The sequence below is a fragment of the Melopsittacus undulatus genome, chromosome 6, assembly GCF_012275295.1.
Source record: "Melopsittacus undulatus isolate bMelUnd1 chromosome 6, bMelUnd1.mat.Z, whole genome shotgun sequence".
Lineage (NCBI taxonomy): Eukaryota > Metazoa > Chordata > Aves > Psittaciformes > Psittaculidae > Melopsittacus > Melopsittacus undulatus.
Genome location: NC_047532.1, coordinates 55,648,958 through 55,665,625, shown reverse-complemented (window position 1 = coordinate 55,665,625; position 16,668 = coordinate 55,648,958). Strand labels below are relative to the sequence as shown.

Below are 16,668 nucleotides of genomic sequence, written 5' to 3'. Positions count from 1 at the left end.
AAGTCTGCCTCCTAGCCGATGCAGTTGGGTGCCAGATGCTTCCCGTATTGCATGAAGCGGGGAGGACTTTTTATTTAATTTGGTTTTTTTTAGCTCTCTGCTCTATTTGCAAAATTATAAACAGGCCCTTCTGCTGCCTTTTTATCTCAGCTTAAAGTATTAAATCACCTCAAAACTGGCTGCTAGGGAACAAAGTGTCAAGTCTTTCCTGAGAACGGACCGTCCACCAGCTCCCTGCCTGGCGGGGAAATGAGTGTGGATCTGATTTCACAATCCAGGTCTTTCTGCTTATCATCTTGCTCCCATGGGCTTTTCTGTGGGAAATGAATCTCTGAAAGGGAAAGTTGTCCAATGCAGTAACGGGATTTCTCTTCAGCACTCACTGCTGAAGGCAGTGGCAGCCTAGGGAAGCCAAAAATTCTTTTGAAAGCTATTGTTGCTTGGGGATTTTGTATGTCTCTATTTTCCATCTCATAGAATCATAGAATAGTTAGGATTGGAAAGGACCTCAAGATCAGCTAGTTCCAACCCCCCTGCCATGGGCAGGGACACCTCACACTAAACCATAAGACGTAGTGTTAGGAAATTGCTTTGCAGTTATCTCAGATTTCCTTAAAATTTGAAGTGATTCCTGAATGTTCCTGGAACCTTATGCCAAATGAAAGTCTTTGAATGGGCTAAACTAAGTAAGGGAAAGAAAACTGGGTACCAGCATCTGAATATTTCTGTATTGGACCTGGTGCTGTGGAATATTTTATTCCACATTAACTATTCCAGCAAATTCTCCTGTGAAGAAAATATTTAATGGAACTATGGAAAGAATTAAAAAAAAAACTTTTCTTTTTTCCAGTAAGCTGAAGCATCACTGTAACCTCATTGAGTTGCTTCATATTTTCCCAGACTAAAGAACTAAGAAGGATATTTTGGACAGAAAAGTTAAAATTTCTGTTATGCTGATATTTTTAAATGCCAGCTCTTACACCAATCATCTTCTTTTTGCAAAATCTTGTACTCAGTTTGGATCAGAATTGGCTTTGGAGTGGCAGGCCTCATTTTAGGTTGGAAAGCAAGAAAGATATAGCAATGTAACTTCCTTTTTTGTAACAGAAATGTGCCAGCCTTCATGTATAATAGAGCTAAATCTAAGCCAGGGTGTGTTTCCTTACTTCTCTAAATGTGTCCCCAAAATCTAGGCTATTTCACAAAATGAGATTTCTCATCTCCAGTTCACCTCACACCCATGCAGGGGAATGGGCATCAGAGAGGCTGGAAGATCTCATTACTCACCTACTCCTAAAACTGCTATTATTGAACATAGTGATCATTTCTTTAGGCAGCACTTCTCAGCAAATATCTTTCAGGAAGCAAAGACAGAAAGCTGCAGAGCTGGAAAGTTGATGTTGGCTGCTAATAGAAGGTGGATCAGAGAGAAAAGCTTTTTAATAACCTGGGGCTTCTCCGAGGGCAGGAGGGAAGGTGAGAAGCAAGAGGCTGCCTCTGCTGGTGGGGCTGCCCTGTCACCCATCTCCCATAGACTGTCTATGCCTATCTTGACCTGCAGTTTGCACATACACCTAATTAGCTCAAAATTAGTGACCCAGAACCTAGTACAACAGTTGTGCTCTACAATACTGGAAAATACTTCCTTTCTGTGATAATACTTTTTCCTTAAACCAGTGTAGGTTAGTCTTGAAGATTAAAGAATTATAAGCAAGTTTAACATATATACTCCTTTTGCTTTTTTCTTGTGCCCACTGTTGTGGCTGCCTTAATGTACAGTATGGTGTTCTTCAATTTTCATGTCTCAACAGTTTTGTTTTGAAAAATAAAATTAAAAAACCTCTCTTTGTTGTATTTTGCTGCAGTCTGACAAAATACATGTACAGATGAGGCCTCGGAGCAACAAGAAAGGATGACATTAATGCTGCTGTTGCTGATTACTTGGTATCAATTTCTGGCTTTTCTGAAAGGCTGAACTTGAGGGGAATATTTATTCTAAACAATTGCTATTTCATATATGTCTTAATATTAACAAGTATTTGTATTTTAAATACAATCTTTAAATATAGTAACTCCTATCTAAGCATTAACTTGTATATAGAACTGTATGATCAGACCTTGGAGTAAATGTGATTGTTTCCCTTTGCACCTGATCTAGTTATTAATCGATAATTTGGATTTATTGCCTAACATGAGTCAGAAAGGAAAACGCTTTAAACTACCTACAGAATGAACAGATATCTTGTAATGTAAGACACTGTGCTTAATTTTGGATCTAAATCAAGAGCTGTACCAGTTAGCCTTTTCTGTCACCAGAAACAAGGACAATTTTTGAAGCTGAGATTTTCAAACAAAGCTGTATGTCTTGAAAGGCTTGATCCTCACCCTGAAAGAAAGCAAGATGGTATTACTGCAGTGTGACTTGAGTGAAGGGGTATTGGTTGAGCTTTCAGCACCAGCTTGGTTTCAGACACACCTGCTTCTTCTAAAGGGATAATTGGAAATGTACATGCTGACTGCATGAGGAATCTTTTTTGAAAGCCCACACCTGATGCTCCCCATGGGAGGAGAGTTGTTGTTGATGAAGGCAATGGAAGGAGAGTTGTGCAGGCGGCATGCAGCTCAGGATGTGTCCGTCTGTAACTGGCAATCATTCAGTGACTTGGAAAAACAGCATTTTGAAGGCTTATCAAACCAGAAACCTGGCTCCAAGGTAATCTCTCAGTTATTTTCTGCCCCTTGGATCCAGCTTTTAGTGACAAAGGACTGATTTGTTTCTTTGCTTGTAAAAACATGATGGAGAAAAAAGACTTGGTTGACTTCATTTACTCCTGCCAGTGAGTAAATGTGGGTGAAAAGGATTCTCTGAGTTTTGCAATACAACAGCTATGGCAGTAAATAGAAACAGTAGTTGGAGAATCAGATTGCAAGAATAGAAACAATTATCATCAGACACTAGGGTATGGGAAAAGGAAATAACCTACTACGTCAACTTGTCCAAGTCTTTTGACGTCTCTGAAACTGCAGCAGGGCTCAGTCACAGTGAGTGAGTAATGTATCCCCTACCTCTTCGGGAGAGATCAAACTAGGACATACAGGTTATTGATAAACACATATGTATTCTAAATGAAATTTCAATGACACTTCGGCAAATTTTAGGTGAAAGTTGAAGCTGTTCAATCAAGAACTGTTAAAGTCCTCGCTCAAATCCAAATTAGTTTGTTTGGCCTCAATCAAAGTATAAGGCTGTTAAGTGCAGAAGAGTCTATGCTGTCAATGCTAACAACAGCTTCAGCTGCTGCTGCTCAGTTATGCATGTTTCCAGTAAATAATTTTCTCCATTATGGGTAGAGCATGAAAGGGGTAGAATATTTAAAAGCTACACAGTAGAGAAAGATGCAGCAGCAGACTCAGTTAAAACTAACCCTCATCTCAAATACACTGGATTCTTGACTAAGTTGGTATCATCCTAGCTAGTTTGGGAAAAATACCACTCCTTGGTGGCATTGAAATACTGTAGAAAGCAACAAATTCAGCTGTCTTCATCACTGGTAAAAGTAGCCCCTGGCAGTGGATTTGTAGTAAAGATTTATCCAGTCTGATATTTGCCTTATAAAAGTCAATACATTGTAGACAGTGTTCCCTATTCCGTAACTGCATGGGTTTTACTTATTCTGGAAACTGCGATCGTCACTGGAAAACTAATAAATATATGAGAATCTACTACTGGAAGATATGAATTTGCATCACTGCTTTTGTAGCTCTGTTCAGGTATCAGGTGAGCTGCTTTTGGAAAATGATGGTGCTGGCAGCTTTGTCCATTTACACTTTTACCCATTTGCATTAGGCCAATGACTCAGATCAGGTCATGTTGCCAGTGTGCTAATATTATTTTCAGGTCATAATTGAACCTTGGACCTCCCAACAAGGCTGTTAAGCATCAGTCTGTAATTCAGGTCATCTGTAATGTAAAACCATTTATTAGACATTAAACCAGTCAATGAGCCCTTTTCTTTCCTAATGACCAACCCAAGATGGCCCTTCACTTGGGCATCACTGTGTTCACAGCTTTGCTGGTTATATCTACCATTTGAACTGCTCCACCAGTCTTTGAATATTTCCTGATATGCTGTTATTTGACTGGTGTGGCTGGGTTATTGAGGAAGGAGGGGCAGAAAATCAGCAGTGCCATTTCCAGATGAATGGCATTCCTTACAATGAGGTTGGTGATGTGCCAGAGAAAGGTGGAGGAGGAGGACAAAGGGGAAAGTATGAGTAAACAGTGACAACAGACTTAAACCTTCAGGTCCTTCAGCCCTATCTTGTATCTCAGGCCATGCCCCCTCCCCCCAGCATGTTCCTGTCTTCCCCATCACCCTCATTTAACACCTGGGTGGCTGCGGGGTAAGTGGATCAGCAATCTGATACTACGGAAAAAAAAAACCCATCAAAAAAAAAGACAAATTCCCTGCCCAACCAGCCTGCTCATCCAGTTATGCAGCAGCTGCACAGCTGCTAAGTCAGATGTAAAGGCAGCAAGGGACCTGCAGAGACCAGGGAAGGGGATGGAGTAGAGGAATGTGACTGTCCCACTTCCTGGTGGGACGTCATACTGAAGTGTAATGTGAAAACCATATCCTTTGTTAGTCTGAGCAAGATTCCTTGAATCCATGCTGCTAGCAACACCTGATGGAAAGCTCACTGAGGAATGCTGATACTGTCCCAGCAAAGGCATATCCTGTGCCTTGTCAAACAGTGTGGCAAGGACTGGGAAGGATGTGACCAAACAGCTGTCGGTCAGCTGGCGATGTTGCTCAAGGTCCTTCCGTTGCATGTTAACAGCATGTTGAGATTTAAAATAAGCTACCCAAATGTGTCTGGTTTTGGTAAGCTGCTATTAAAATAATCCTCTGTATCCATCTGTGGTTATATCAGTTCTATAATTGGCATGTTCCAGGAAAAAGTAATTTGCTCCATATGAACTCCCACAGGCACAAGCTACACTCTCTTGTCAGTAAAGCAGCAAAGTAACTAAAGTATTTCTATCCTTGGGGAGTACAAGCAGTGATTATTTTGCCAGCTCCTCTCAATTTGACGTGGAGAATATTTCCTATCTGCTGGCATTCTGCTACCAGCTACAGCCACATTTTGTTAGTGACATTTCATCCACACTCCGCTGTTGTTTGTGGAACAATGTGTTTGTGCAAATCCTACAGCTGACAAGTTCTTTGCCTGCAAATAGTATTTTGTTCTGCTTTTATTTGTTTCTAGTGGCATCAATTCCCAGTGCTCTGGTTCTCACCAGCAGCACCTGCCCAGGTCCAACCTTTTCCCCAGGGCAGCTGCAGGGCTGATTCTGTACCAGCCAGTGCTTACTCAGAGGAGCTGCTGCTGTCTCTGGACGTTATTTCCTAGCTTGTCACCTTGTTAACGACTTCCATCATCATTAGTCACTTACTACATCCTAATGGAAAATATGTTCAACATGGACTCCCCTCAGAGTCTGTTCTGATTCTACTTGCTCATGCGGGAATACGGATGACTCTCCCATTCTAAGGCTGTCACTGAACCCTTCATTTGGTGATGATTCACAGGGCTGAAGAAAGTGCTTGGCAGGTTTGATCCCCTTACTAGTGGCCAGCAGGCCAACCTTCTATAACATCCTGCTTTGACCATGCTGCCAGCCATGTGTCTGGTCTGACGGGAATGCTCTGTCCTCTCTAGGGAAGAAAGCCACTTCCCATGCTAAGGGAGCTACTCTTCAATCTCAGTACTCCTGTAATCATGCTAGACTGCTGGGCTGGAACCATACTTGTGTTCTAAAAGCATACCACTATCTGCTGGAGTGGTGTTTCAGAGATACCTTACTCTAAGGTTTCTAGGTGCTACTTTTGGGAGCTAGAGCTATTACGACTGCATTAAAGGCATTGCTGCTTTGCTGTTTTAGTTACACTGCATTAGCTGGGATCTTCTGGATATTCTAGATTGATTTAATTGCTCCGGGCAAGGCTGAGCATCTCTATTTAATATTTCTTAATATACCATTCTTCCTTTTCTGTATGTCACTTAAATAACCAGTGATATGGTCTCCCCACCTCTGCCGCAGAGTGAGGCAGTGGTGATTAACCCGATGATGGATGTAAAGCCCCTTGCTTGGAAGACACTAGAGAAGGACTGTAGGTATCCCCAGTGGCAGTGCTGGCAGTTAACCATGCAATGCTGACATTTAACTAAACTCTTAACACTCAGAGGGCAGAAGTTCAGGGATATACTGGGATGATTTGACACCAGATCCAACACCTTGCTCAAACTCTTGATGGAGACCATAAAAAACAGACTTTGCTCAATCAGGCTTTACGTAATAATTACTCTGGGTTAAATACTACAGGAAAGTTGCAAGGCAGGTGCATTAGCTGGGATGTGTGGTACAGCCTGTATAGTTTTGTGCTTTGTGCTCCTTCTGACACTAGACATTGTCATAATTTTGTTGCTCCAATAACTGGTTTTCTCATAGGATTGAAATTACTGAAAAGTAATAAGTGTTTTATGGTGACCAGTAAAGCTGAGTACGAAACCTGTTACTTCTGATTCTAGCCATTAAAAAGGAAGGCAGTTAGAAGCCACTTTCAGGAGGTTTCCCTGTAATTAGAAGCCTTGAGAAAAAAAAATACAAAGAGATTTTCTAAAGTTCTTGTGTGCGTAGTGTAGGGAGCTTCCCCACAAATTATAGCGCGTGAGCATGCCAAGAGACATGTGTCCTTTCAGTGTGCAAAGTCCGCTTGCTCCAGAGCACAGTGGTTTTTATGCCATTGTGATTTGTGTTTCTGTAAGGAAACCTGCAAAAGGAGCAATGGTTTACAACTGTGTGTGTGTTTCAGAGCACCACACTTCATAAAAATTGTGTACACTAGTATTTTCTCTGAGCCAAACAACTTCAAGAAATTATGATGCAAGTGCAACATTTTAGACTGTGGAGAATAAATACTTGGATGGGGGGTATGAAATGGAGAAGGGAGGTTGGTTAGTGCTCTTGGGAGAGTGCTGGTGCTCTTCAAACGTTTTCAGGTTTTGTATCTAAACACAGCTTAAATACTGATCTTGAGGAAGATGATCTGTTTGTCTCCTAGGTATTAAACATCCAAATTCCACTGATCTCTTCTGGATATGAACTTTCTAAGGCATACTGTGAGGACCTGTGCTCAGCGATCATTGTCAGTGTCAGCAGAGTCTCTGTGGCAGAGTGAAGCTCAAGGTAGCTGGGAACTGTCCTAGAATCCAATTTTCAAAGGAGATATGAAGGCTGATAGAGGTACTGCTCTCACACTTGTATCCACCTTTTCTAAATCTGCCTGCTGGCAGACAGTTGCTCCAGAGCTTATTTATAACAGTCCATGAACAGTTAGCAAATGTTAGTTGTAGGTAAATCAAGATGGCTATGTAGTGTATCGTTGCTTTAGTGCTAGCAAAAGACACATCCACTGTTTCTTCCTTGCTGACATATGGAAAAAGTTATATGGATGCTGAGCTGATTACAGTTCCAGTTCCTCAAACTGACTGATTTTGCCCTTATTGATAAGGGTCAAATCTCTAGAGACATGAGCTAGTTGTCAGAATTCCAGATGAAAATTCATGTTGGTATCTTTGTGTTAGGCTAACCCAACCTCTTTCCACAACCAGCTCTGTCAAGTGCCTTGATTTTCCTCTAAAAAGATGAAGCCAAGAGGCTTTATTGGGAAAATTCTGTGCATTTTCAATAGCTACCTATGTGTTTATACAGGCATTAGCCTCCTGAATCAAGTATGATCTCCATAGCATCATAAAAATGCAGCCAGTGGGAACATGTAACTATTTCACTCCACCCTGCCCTCCATAAAGCTCTGTGACTATCTGATCCTAAGGTCATGGCTGATTGTCTCTTCAGCTTTCAACTGTGACCCATTTACGCTGTGTATTTATCTGTTATTTTCATCTAAAAGGGCCACTGCTACCAAGAGAGCTGACCTCTCCTTTTGAAAATGGAGGGACCCTGCTTCGAAACCCAGCAGCCTGTAGGGAGGATGAGCAGCAAACCCAAGATTTCAGTCAGCTGATAGCACTGAAGGCAGCTGGAAGAGTCATGGCCTACCTGGCAGCCCTTCCTCCCCTTGCTCAGGCTCCTGGTCCCAGCCTGCAGTGGTATCAGGGAAAGTAAACAGCAGGAGCCAACTTCAGCCAAGTCTGGAGACAGCTCAACTTTGCAAACAGACACATTCAGCCTGGGTGGACGCCAGGAAGGGCAGCCACACATGACAGATAATCTCTCTGACGCAGTATGGAGCCTGCTGAGAGCGAGGGAAACCTCACATCTGCATATGCCACAGCTGCAACAGCCCCGGGACAGTGGGGATGGCCTCAGTCCTGGGTTCAGTCCCATCAGCTCCAGGGCGTCTCAGGGAAAGGGTTAATCTTGTCAGCCTTTAAAAGCAACAGTTGAAGCAGGAGGGTACAGCAAAGCTCCTCACTGCTCCCCTACAATGCATATTATTTCATGCATTGTAGGGGAGCAGTGCCACACTCCCTGCTGTGCTGTTATTTCAATTTCCCTTCAACATCCACAAAGGCGAAGGAACACACCAGCTCAGTAAACAGCCTGGTCCTGAGTGCCTTTTCCATATCAGACAGCTGATTTTCCATCCCCTATAAATATTTTGTTTGTACCACATCCCCTGAAAGCTCAAAGTCAGGCTCCCATCCAAGAAGCTACAGAGCTGCTCTCTGATCTAAATCTGTAATGCAGAAACACAACATATTCCATGGGATCCCAAGTGGGAAAACTGGCTGGGGAACATAAGTAATTAGATTATCTTGAATGGAATATTTAATATATTTAATGGAACATTGCTTAATTGCTACTCATGGGTACTTTGTAGATGCTGGAAACTCTGATCTAAATGATTATGTTAATGAAAGATTGCCAAAGGACTCATATTTTAAACTCCTACATAGGATAACAGTAGGACTGCTTTCCCTGGGTTTCTGTGCTGCCCAGCCACTATTTCCCTGTTACAGCACTAAGGGTAATGCCAACTAGCACATCCTCAGAACTGTCCAAGGCTAACTGATGAGGGTGTTCACCACAAATCCAAAGGCAGAGCCTCCTCAAAAACTGACTGCTTTGCAGCTTGTGAGCTGGTGGCCCTATACAAGATACAAGATATACAAGGCCCTATGCAGAAGCCCTCAACAGCCTTGCAGTAACTGTTGCTATTTGTGGTAGGACCCTGAGGACACCAGTGGCTGTAACTGCCCTGAGCCTCACCTGGACCCACATCCACACTTGCTGCCCATCAGCTGGGGCTCTGTTTAAGCTCAGCCTTGAGGAATGCTTGTTTTCCCTGAACTCTGGTGTAGATACAATTTCATGTCCAGCTTTTTCTCTCCTGAATGGATCAAGGACCTATGTTTCAGGTAGGTCTGTCAGGGCCAGGTCTCTGCCTGGGCTTTGGTTTGATGTAATAATTTTGTTGCAAGTCCCATCCCAATTTGCTTCTGCTTCCTGACACTTTGTTCCTGGCAGTAGGAGCACCAGGTATTGCTGTGTGTTTAGGATGAGGGCAAGCCTGAAGCAAGATGAATGTGGGTTGTTGTCCCATGATCTGACCAGTTTTTCCCTCTTGAATCCCAGTAAGTTAAATTGGAAAAGAAATAAAAAAACTATGAAGATCCTAAAACTGCTTCTAAAGGTCATTTTTCTGCTCCATGCAAGTTGCGAAATTACGAAGTCTTATCCAAGAAACCCTTCCACACACATATACATTTGCCTATAAAACCCTTTAAACCGTCATTAGTGTCCCCTTCTCCAAATGGAGATCTGGAATTTCAAGTGGAAATGCAGAATTTATTTATAGCCTTAGTACATTTTTTCATCCACAACACATAAATACATAGAGCAAAAGCATTGCCTTGCCATTTGTTTACTGAGCAGCATTGCTTTCCCAGTCGACTGGAGTGGTGAGTCAGAATTGCTGCTGAGCTCACCCTGTTCTCAGAGGTCCTCTCCAGCCTTTGAGAATCAGCTGCTTTGGAGTTGTATTATAGGAGATTACTTTGTGTTGCCTTCTTGATAGCATGGAGGACTCTCCTTCAGATTGTGCTATGCTGCAGTGCCAGCACAAATCCTTAAAAAATGGAAGCTGTTGCTGGATCCAGATGGTTAAAATCTGTGACCTAGTTTCCTGAAATCATGAGTTTGGCTTAGAAAATAATATCCTTTTTTTTTTTTTTATGGCTGCATAGTCTTTGCATTAAGTTCTTGTCTGGGGAATTACTAGGGATGCTCCAGTTGTGATTTCAAAGTTTTCTTAATTATAAAGCTGAGAAGTATATGTATTGTGACATGAAAGCAGGGGAATAGCCTGCCTCTAGCAGCTAAGAAAAGCATTCAATATTAAGACTGGTTTAAAAACAGGGATACGTGGTTAGTCTAAAGTTCCGGAATTGTTGGTGTTTCTCAGCAGTTCTAAATCCTTGGACTATAAGTGCTAACATTAGTCATGTTAGCAGTGCATGAACTGGTGTTGACCTTCTCAGGATCAGCCTGGTCTTGCTGTGCAGTTGAGCTATATAAGCACAGTTGGGGTGCTTTCCTACCCACTGCCCTCCAGAGATGTCCACTTCTCACTGTCCTCAGCTTTTTACAGATGTTCCTTTCTCTAAAAGTGCTAAGCTTTTTTTACAGACTCATTCAGGACCTGTGCACCTTTGCAGCTATGGTTCCTGGAATGTAGTTTCCTGTCAGGATCCCTTCTTATTTTCCCTGGGTGGCTGTCATAGCAGTATGAAACAGTTTTATAACCTGATGGAAGCTGAAAAAACAAAAGACCATGTTCTGGCCAGCTGCTCAGCAGCACTCCTACCTTGGCCGGTGGGACCCCAGCTCTGCTGCCTTCCCTTTGCCATTCCCAGGCCATATTTCTCCCACCAGAGCAGCAAGCTTTCCTGTGAGCAGCCCGGTGGGACTGGGGTGGGAGGGTGAGCTGTTTGGCCAGGCTGCGGAGGAATGAGCAGTTTATTTGTTGCCATTGGATACTGATACCAGAGTACCAATTTTAACTGCAGCTGTAAGGCTGACCAGAGTATGGGACCAGCGTCTCTTAAAGCAATCAGTGTGGTTTTGTAGTTCTCCAGGAAATGTTCATAGCAATCTGTTAGGCTGCAGCACTCCTAATGTACCTGTAGTGCCCTTTTTTTTCTGGTGAAGCTTAACCCTAGGACTTCGGAAAACAGGGCTCTCATAAAAAACTGAGAAATCAACAACTGGAAGGAATGTTGTATGTACAGATCTGCTGTGTTTTACTAAAAATATAATTTTTATTACTTTTGCTATTGACCCACATAAATTTACTGCAAAGCTTAGCCTTGAAACTAGGGCTCTCATGCTATAGACACACCATGCCAGGGACTCAGCATGGCTTGGTTTGCTGCCCTGGTGTGTGCTCTGTGGAAGCTACGGAGCTGCCTCCACAGCCTTCCTAAAGACCCATGTTCATGAATCAGATCTTAAAAATACACAATAACAGCCCTCAGGCAGTGATGCCCTGCCTAACGACCCCACCTAATTTCCCCTCTGAACTACATACTGTGCTATAAGTATTTCAGGCACTTGCTGAAACTAGAAATGCTTCTTTCCCTGAAACAAGACACCAGCAGTGGTTAATTACCACATCCCAAATTGGCACAGATTAATGCAGCTTCAGTGAAGCCAATGAAGTTTCATGGGATTATTCCTGTCTTGGCTCTGAGTCATTAATAGGTATAGTTCTGGCTATTTTTATGCTTTTCAAATTATTTTATTAGATTAGAGAAGCAATTATCAGCCCAAATCCATTTTTCCTGATTAGGGAAATTAAAAAAGAAAAAAACCACCTTTCTCTGTTGCAGGAAATCATTGGGCTGAGTATTTCTTGTGCTTGTTTTATGTGGACTTAATTGATCAGCAAACTTAGCTATATGAGAGCTAGCTTTCACAGCCCCAGAAATGGGGGTGTAGCAGAGTAGGAGCTGTACCATATTTATTTCTTTCCATGTATAGAGACAGTATAATAGGTATACATATCTGTGTGTATGTATGTATGGATATTGCTATATGACCTGCAGTATGTATGTATACATGAATGTAAGAGTCGCTTTTGACCAACCTTTGTATGTGTAATTGAAGTGGAAAATACTGTAGCTAGAATTTTCCTGATGCTTGCAGAGGTGGATATATGTGCACTAAGCAATTAAAGCTGTGGCCTGAGGATTGGAGTCAAAATAGCTGGACCCAGGACCTAAACATACCTAGAACTTGGAAAAATCACAGAAATAACAAATTAAGAACTGTTTTTGAAGTACAGGTTTTGGATGTTGTCAGTTAAAAAAACTGACATGGAATAATTATAAGTAACTTTCCCTCCTAAGTGCATGCTTATTAAGGCGAGTGAAACATTCTTATTATAGCCCATATTGTACCACTACTGACACTCCACAGGTGTTAAAGCCTGATATTAAAGCTTTTTTCAGCTCTTTTTGAAGAAGAGGTCTTGAGCAGGAGCAACTGTGGTACTGGTGCCTGTGATGCTGAGCAACAATACTGTTGCCTTCTGGCTGATTAGTTGTCACAGGTAGCCATACATGTGCCTTGCACTGCCCTCAAGACTGGTTTCATGGGGACATGTTTAAGACTGAGAATGTGTCTCCCTTGTTAAGATTTTAAGCTCTGAAAATTTTTATTCTCTTAAATACAAGCAAAACATCTGCTAGTAGAGTAAGAAGTAACTGCTTTCAAATAAGCCACACAAAGATCGCAGCCAGGAAACACAGTCCCCCTACTCTAGAGCTCAGTGCCAGACAGTATGTATTTGTGCGTGCAAAACAAACTAAGCATCAGAAGAAACTCTGTATCAAAATGGTTTAATAAAAACAATAAGAGACTTCACTGAAGCTTGCTGTCCTCAAGACAGAATTATGACATTATTGCAGCATTCAACACAATCATAATTCACATATAATACTATACAGCTCCTGTTCGCCTTGGCCACATTCTGCTCTCACTATGGCCTTGTGCAGACCTGCTGACACAACCCAGCCCTGCATACTTGAGTTGCAGAACCTGTTCCTCTGGGAACAGAGTTAAATCCCTTCCTCACCGCACAGTACTGTTACTGTCTGGAGGTTGCACAGAAACCAAACATCTCTTAGCAGCCAGAGGCAGCTTACAGAACCAGTGTGAACAAATCAAGTGACTGGCAACAGCAGTACTGGTTGATGTTTAGGAAAAACAAGTATGCAACGAATTACTCAAGCTCCCAGTGCTGCCCGGCAGCTTCTGTTCACAAGAACGAAGCTCTGTTCTGACCTGCTGCATCGCCACCTCAGCCATGACAGTCTGACTTCTATTATACATCTTGGTCTAATACATGCTTTTACTTCAGCACTTGCAGAGAAGCCCATTGCCAGCAGCTGGCTGGTAGGCTTCTTCATCACCACTGAATGCCCTCCAACAACGTCATTCTTGGCCATCAGCTTTGCACCATAGTCAGTATTTGTCCTTGCATTGTGGCAAACAGACTGAGCACTTGGTGTCTCAGACTTTTAGGTCAGGATGCTGCCATGAGCTGTGGCTTGCTTTCTCACTAGCTGAGAGGCTTCCTTTTTCCTCTTCTCCATCACTCATGTTCCCTGGGCTGTTCTGGTGATGTGGGTCTTCTTGCACAGCTCCTGATAGAATTCAGATTCCAAAAACCGTGGGTATGAGTTACTTTCCATTAAGCTGTAAACTCTTTTCTGAGCTGCACTGAAGCAGGTGTGTGTGGCTTCTTGAATATTCTGCGCTATCATGTTCTTGGTTTGGAAGTCTATGTTTATCTGAAATAAGAAGGACATTTACATCTGAAAACTGAATTCAAGGAAGTGTAAAACACCATAACATTTCTGAAGAGGTAAATGCAAGTTTGTATTACTACAGGATCAAATTAATCAAGTTTAGAGAAAATACTTCTTTTATACAAAACTGATATACTGATTCTGATATATTATCTTTCAGTGTGAAAGTGAAGTATGTTACAGGTATTGCATGCAGCTGTTGACTTTTCCTAGTCAAGATGGAAACTATGAAATACTGCTTGTGCTGTTTTCCAGCTTGGTGAAAATGAAGTTAGGAGAGACTTATATCCAGACACAAATATTAGTGGTGAGGTATGTATGATGCAGTTCAGCATCTGTATCTTAGAGTTCAGAGAAATAAAGCAAGGCTGTAAGAACTTGCAGAACAGCACACTTATATTTAAGTTTCCTTTACCTCTTTGGGAGCTTCTTTTTCAATGAAGTCATTGTAGATTTTTTTTGCTTTTGATGTCAGCTTCTGGGGTGACTTAGTTTTCTTGAAGTCCTCACAGGCCAACCAGAACTCAATATTCTCTTCACAGAACTCGGACTTCAGAAAAGCTCGGAAAGCAGCAAGACCATCTAGGGAAAGGAGAACAAAACCAAACCACGCTGATTAACTATTTCAGGAATCTTGAATTTATCCACTGGTGACATCTGCTCCTACCAAAACTTTCTGCAGTAGTTCTGGTCTGGTTCTTTCAGGGGTACCACAGCAGTAAAAAATTCTACATTTACGTATGAAAATAAGTTGGCACTCTAACATCTTGGCAGGTTCCATTTCAGTCACTTAGGTAAATGTAAAGAATGAAACCCATTTCTGCTTGCTTTTTTTTGTGATGCCTGCATATAAATAAAAAACAAAACAAAACCAAAAAAAACACCAAACCCTCTCCAGATGGGAACTCCGGTGTTAACCTTTATACTGGAGTAAATATTTATGACTGTGCTACAAACACCTGGAATATTTTTTTTTTGCAATGGAAAGGACAACTCAAGTTCAAAGAACAAATGCTAATTTATTTAGTCTTTTTGCTTTGCTGTTGAGTGCTCTTCCTTGTAGAACTACAGTAAAACCCTTAGATCACTGAATTTCTGTTGCAGAAGTCTTCCCAAGTTATTTGAATGCATTTGACTTGGTTAAGTAGTGTGCCCAGTGAACAAATGCTCTTTTCATACTTGGCAAAGCCAAACTGACAGCTATGATTTTAATTGCAAGGCTTACAGAAAAGAAAAATCCACTACAGTGAAGTATTCTTGATATTTTTAATATTAATTTACAGGTTGATTTTTTTTTCAAAGAGTACTGCTGTAATTTTGGCTTTAAACTGTCTACAGGATTTAACTTTCAAGACCAGAATCAAATCTATTTCCATTAAAAAGCATAATGAGGCAGCAGTTTCTTACAGACATACAAACTGAACTGCCCCTTTGCTCTTGAAGGTTACTTTTTGAAAGCAAACTTACATTTGTTAGCAAGAAGTTCATCAAAGGCTTCTGACCACAGCTGGGCTTCTTCAGGGGAAGGTCTGCTTAAAGAGATGGAGAATATTAGACTTAATTGCTCAAGCTTTGTTTCTGTAGAACACTCAGTATTTAAACAAATTCTCTTTCCAGTAACTTACTTGAAGTAGGTGCGTTGTTTCCCCACTTTCTTGGACTTGATTTTAGTAGAATTCGAAGAGTTCTGCAGGAAGTAGCTAAGTCTCGTTTTCCAATCTTTAATACTAGAAAAACCAAGAGAAAGATGCCTGTTAAACACAGCAACTCAAAAATCTTTAGGCACCCACCACTCTACTGGCAAAGGCTGCAAAACTTTTTCTGATAGGACTTTGCCAGCCATAACTAGAGTCACCCAGAGCATCTGAGGGCAAGTGAACGACTTTCCCCTCAAATCAACAGGTTGGCCCGCTAGCCAGTGGCTGGTGTCAGCCAAGGCACAGCTGCAGGTGTCAAGAGACCCACAAGCTGCTCTGCTCTCACGCTTCCCACCCGCTTCGGTCTCGGTCCAGCGGCTGGAAGCGGCTCCCTGAAGGAGCCCGTGGGGCCCAGGACGGGGGACCCACTCACATAGTTCTCTTCATCCTGCCCTTCTCCGCCTCCTCCGCCTCGCTGCGGCGGCGGCCACCCCGCTCCATCCGCCCGCTGTCGTGCTGCAGCGCCAGAAACAGTGCACCAGGCATCGCCGCGTCTCGGCTACACACTGCCGAAGCCGCCAGCCCTTATAGCCCTGTCGGCGTCAGGGAGGGAGGGGCTGCCCCGCCTCGCGGGGCTCCTGCGGCCGCCCCGGCAAGTGGGGAGGGGAGGGAAAGGTGGTGTGGGCTGTGCTGCGCGGTCAACTCCACGGGCAGGAGTGGGTGTTTGTCCCTATGTGCCAGTATGGGAAAGTTTTGCCTTTCCCCAGGGATTACGTCTCTTTTTTTTCCCCTTTGTTTCCCTGTTTTCTCCTTTCCTTTCATTTCTAGCTTTTTTCTTAACCTCTCCCTTCCCTATTCTTTTCCTCTTTTTCTTTCCTTTCCATTCTCCACTTGCCCTTGCTAGTGCCTTCTTGGAAATTTTTATCCTGCCTCAATGACATCCCCCTGGAAAGGCACCCATTCCTGCGGCACTGGCAGCGGGGTGCCTGTCCTTTCTGTTCTGTCAATCAGTAATGTACCCTGCACTTCTGCAGGTTTTTATTTATATTTTAAAGGAGAACTCAGATTTCTGAGTTTGGCCAGTACATGAGACAGGATAAGGAAGGACTTAGCCACAAATCTTCAAAAA

General features: G+C 42.5%; 1 protein-coding gene across 2 annotated transcripts; it reads right to left on the bottom strand.

Moving 5' to 3' along the window:
• Positions 1 to 12,914: 12,914 nt before the first annotated feature.
• RGS2 (regulator of G protein signaling 2) lies at positions 12,915 to 16,091 on the bottom strand. 2 transcript variants are annotated; one of them, XM_031043523.1, is made up of 5 exons: positions 15,973 to 16,091; positions 15,528 to 15,629; positions 15,370 to 15,434; positions 14,318 to 14,484; positions 12,915 to 13,884 (listed from the first exon to the last, which is right to left on the bottom strand). In XM_031043523.1, exons 1-5 carry the CDS (start codon positions 16,083 to 16,085, stop codon positions 13,690 to 13,692), a joined length of 642 nt encoding a protein of 213 aa, XP_030899383.1. In that variant the 5' UTR covers positions 16,086 to 16,091; the 3' UTR covers positions 12,915 to 13,689. The 2 variants fall into 2 exon arrangements, with proteins under 2 accessions (XP_030899383.1, XP_005142950.1); XM_005142893.2 differs by having other exon boundaries at positions 15,370 to 15,431.
• Between the last annotated feature and the right edge of the window lie 577 nt (positions 16,092 to 16,668).

Coding starts and splice junctions, on each gene's coding strand:
- RGS2 (XM_031043523.1), bottom strand. CDS start 16,085: ATGCCTGGTGCACTGTTTCTGGCGCTGCAGCACGACAGCGGGCGGATG. Junction 14,485..15,369: donor TGAACTTCTTGCTAACAAAT/GTAAGTTTGCTT, acceptor TCCTTTCCCTAG/ATGGTCTTGCTGCTTTCCGA. Junction 13,885..14,317: donor AAAAAGAAGCTCCCAAAGAG/GTAAAGGAAACT, acceptor TTCTTATTTCAG/ATAAACATAGACTTCCAAAC.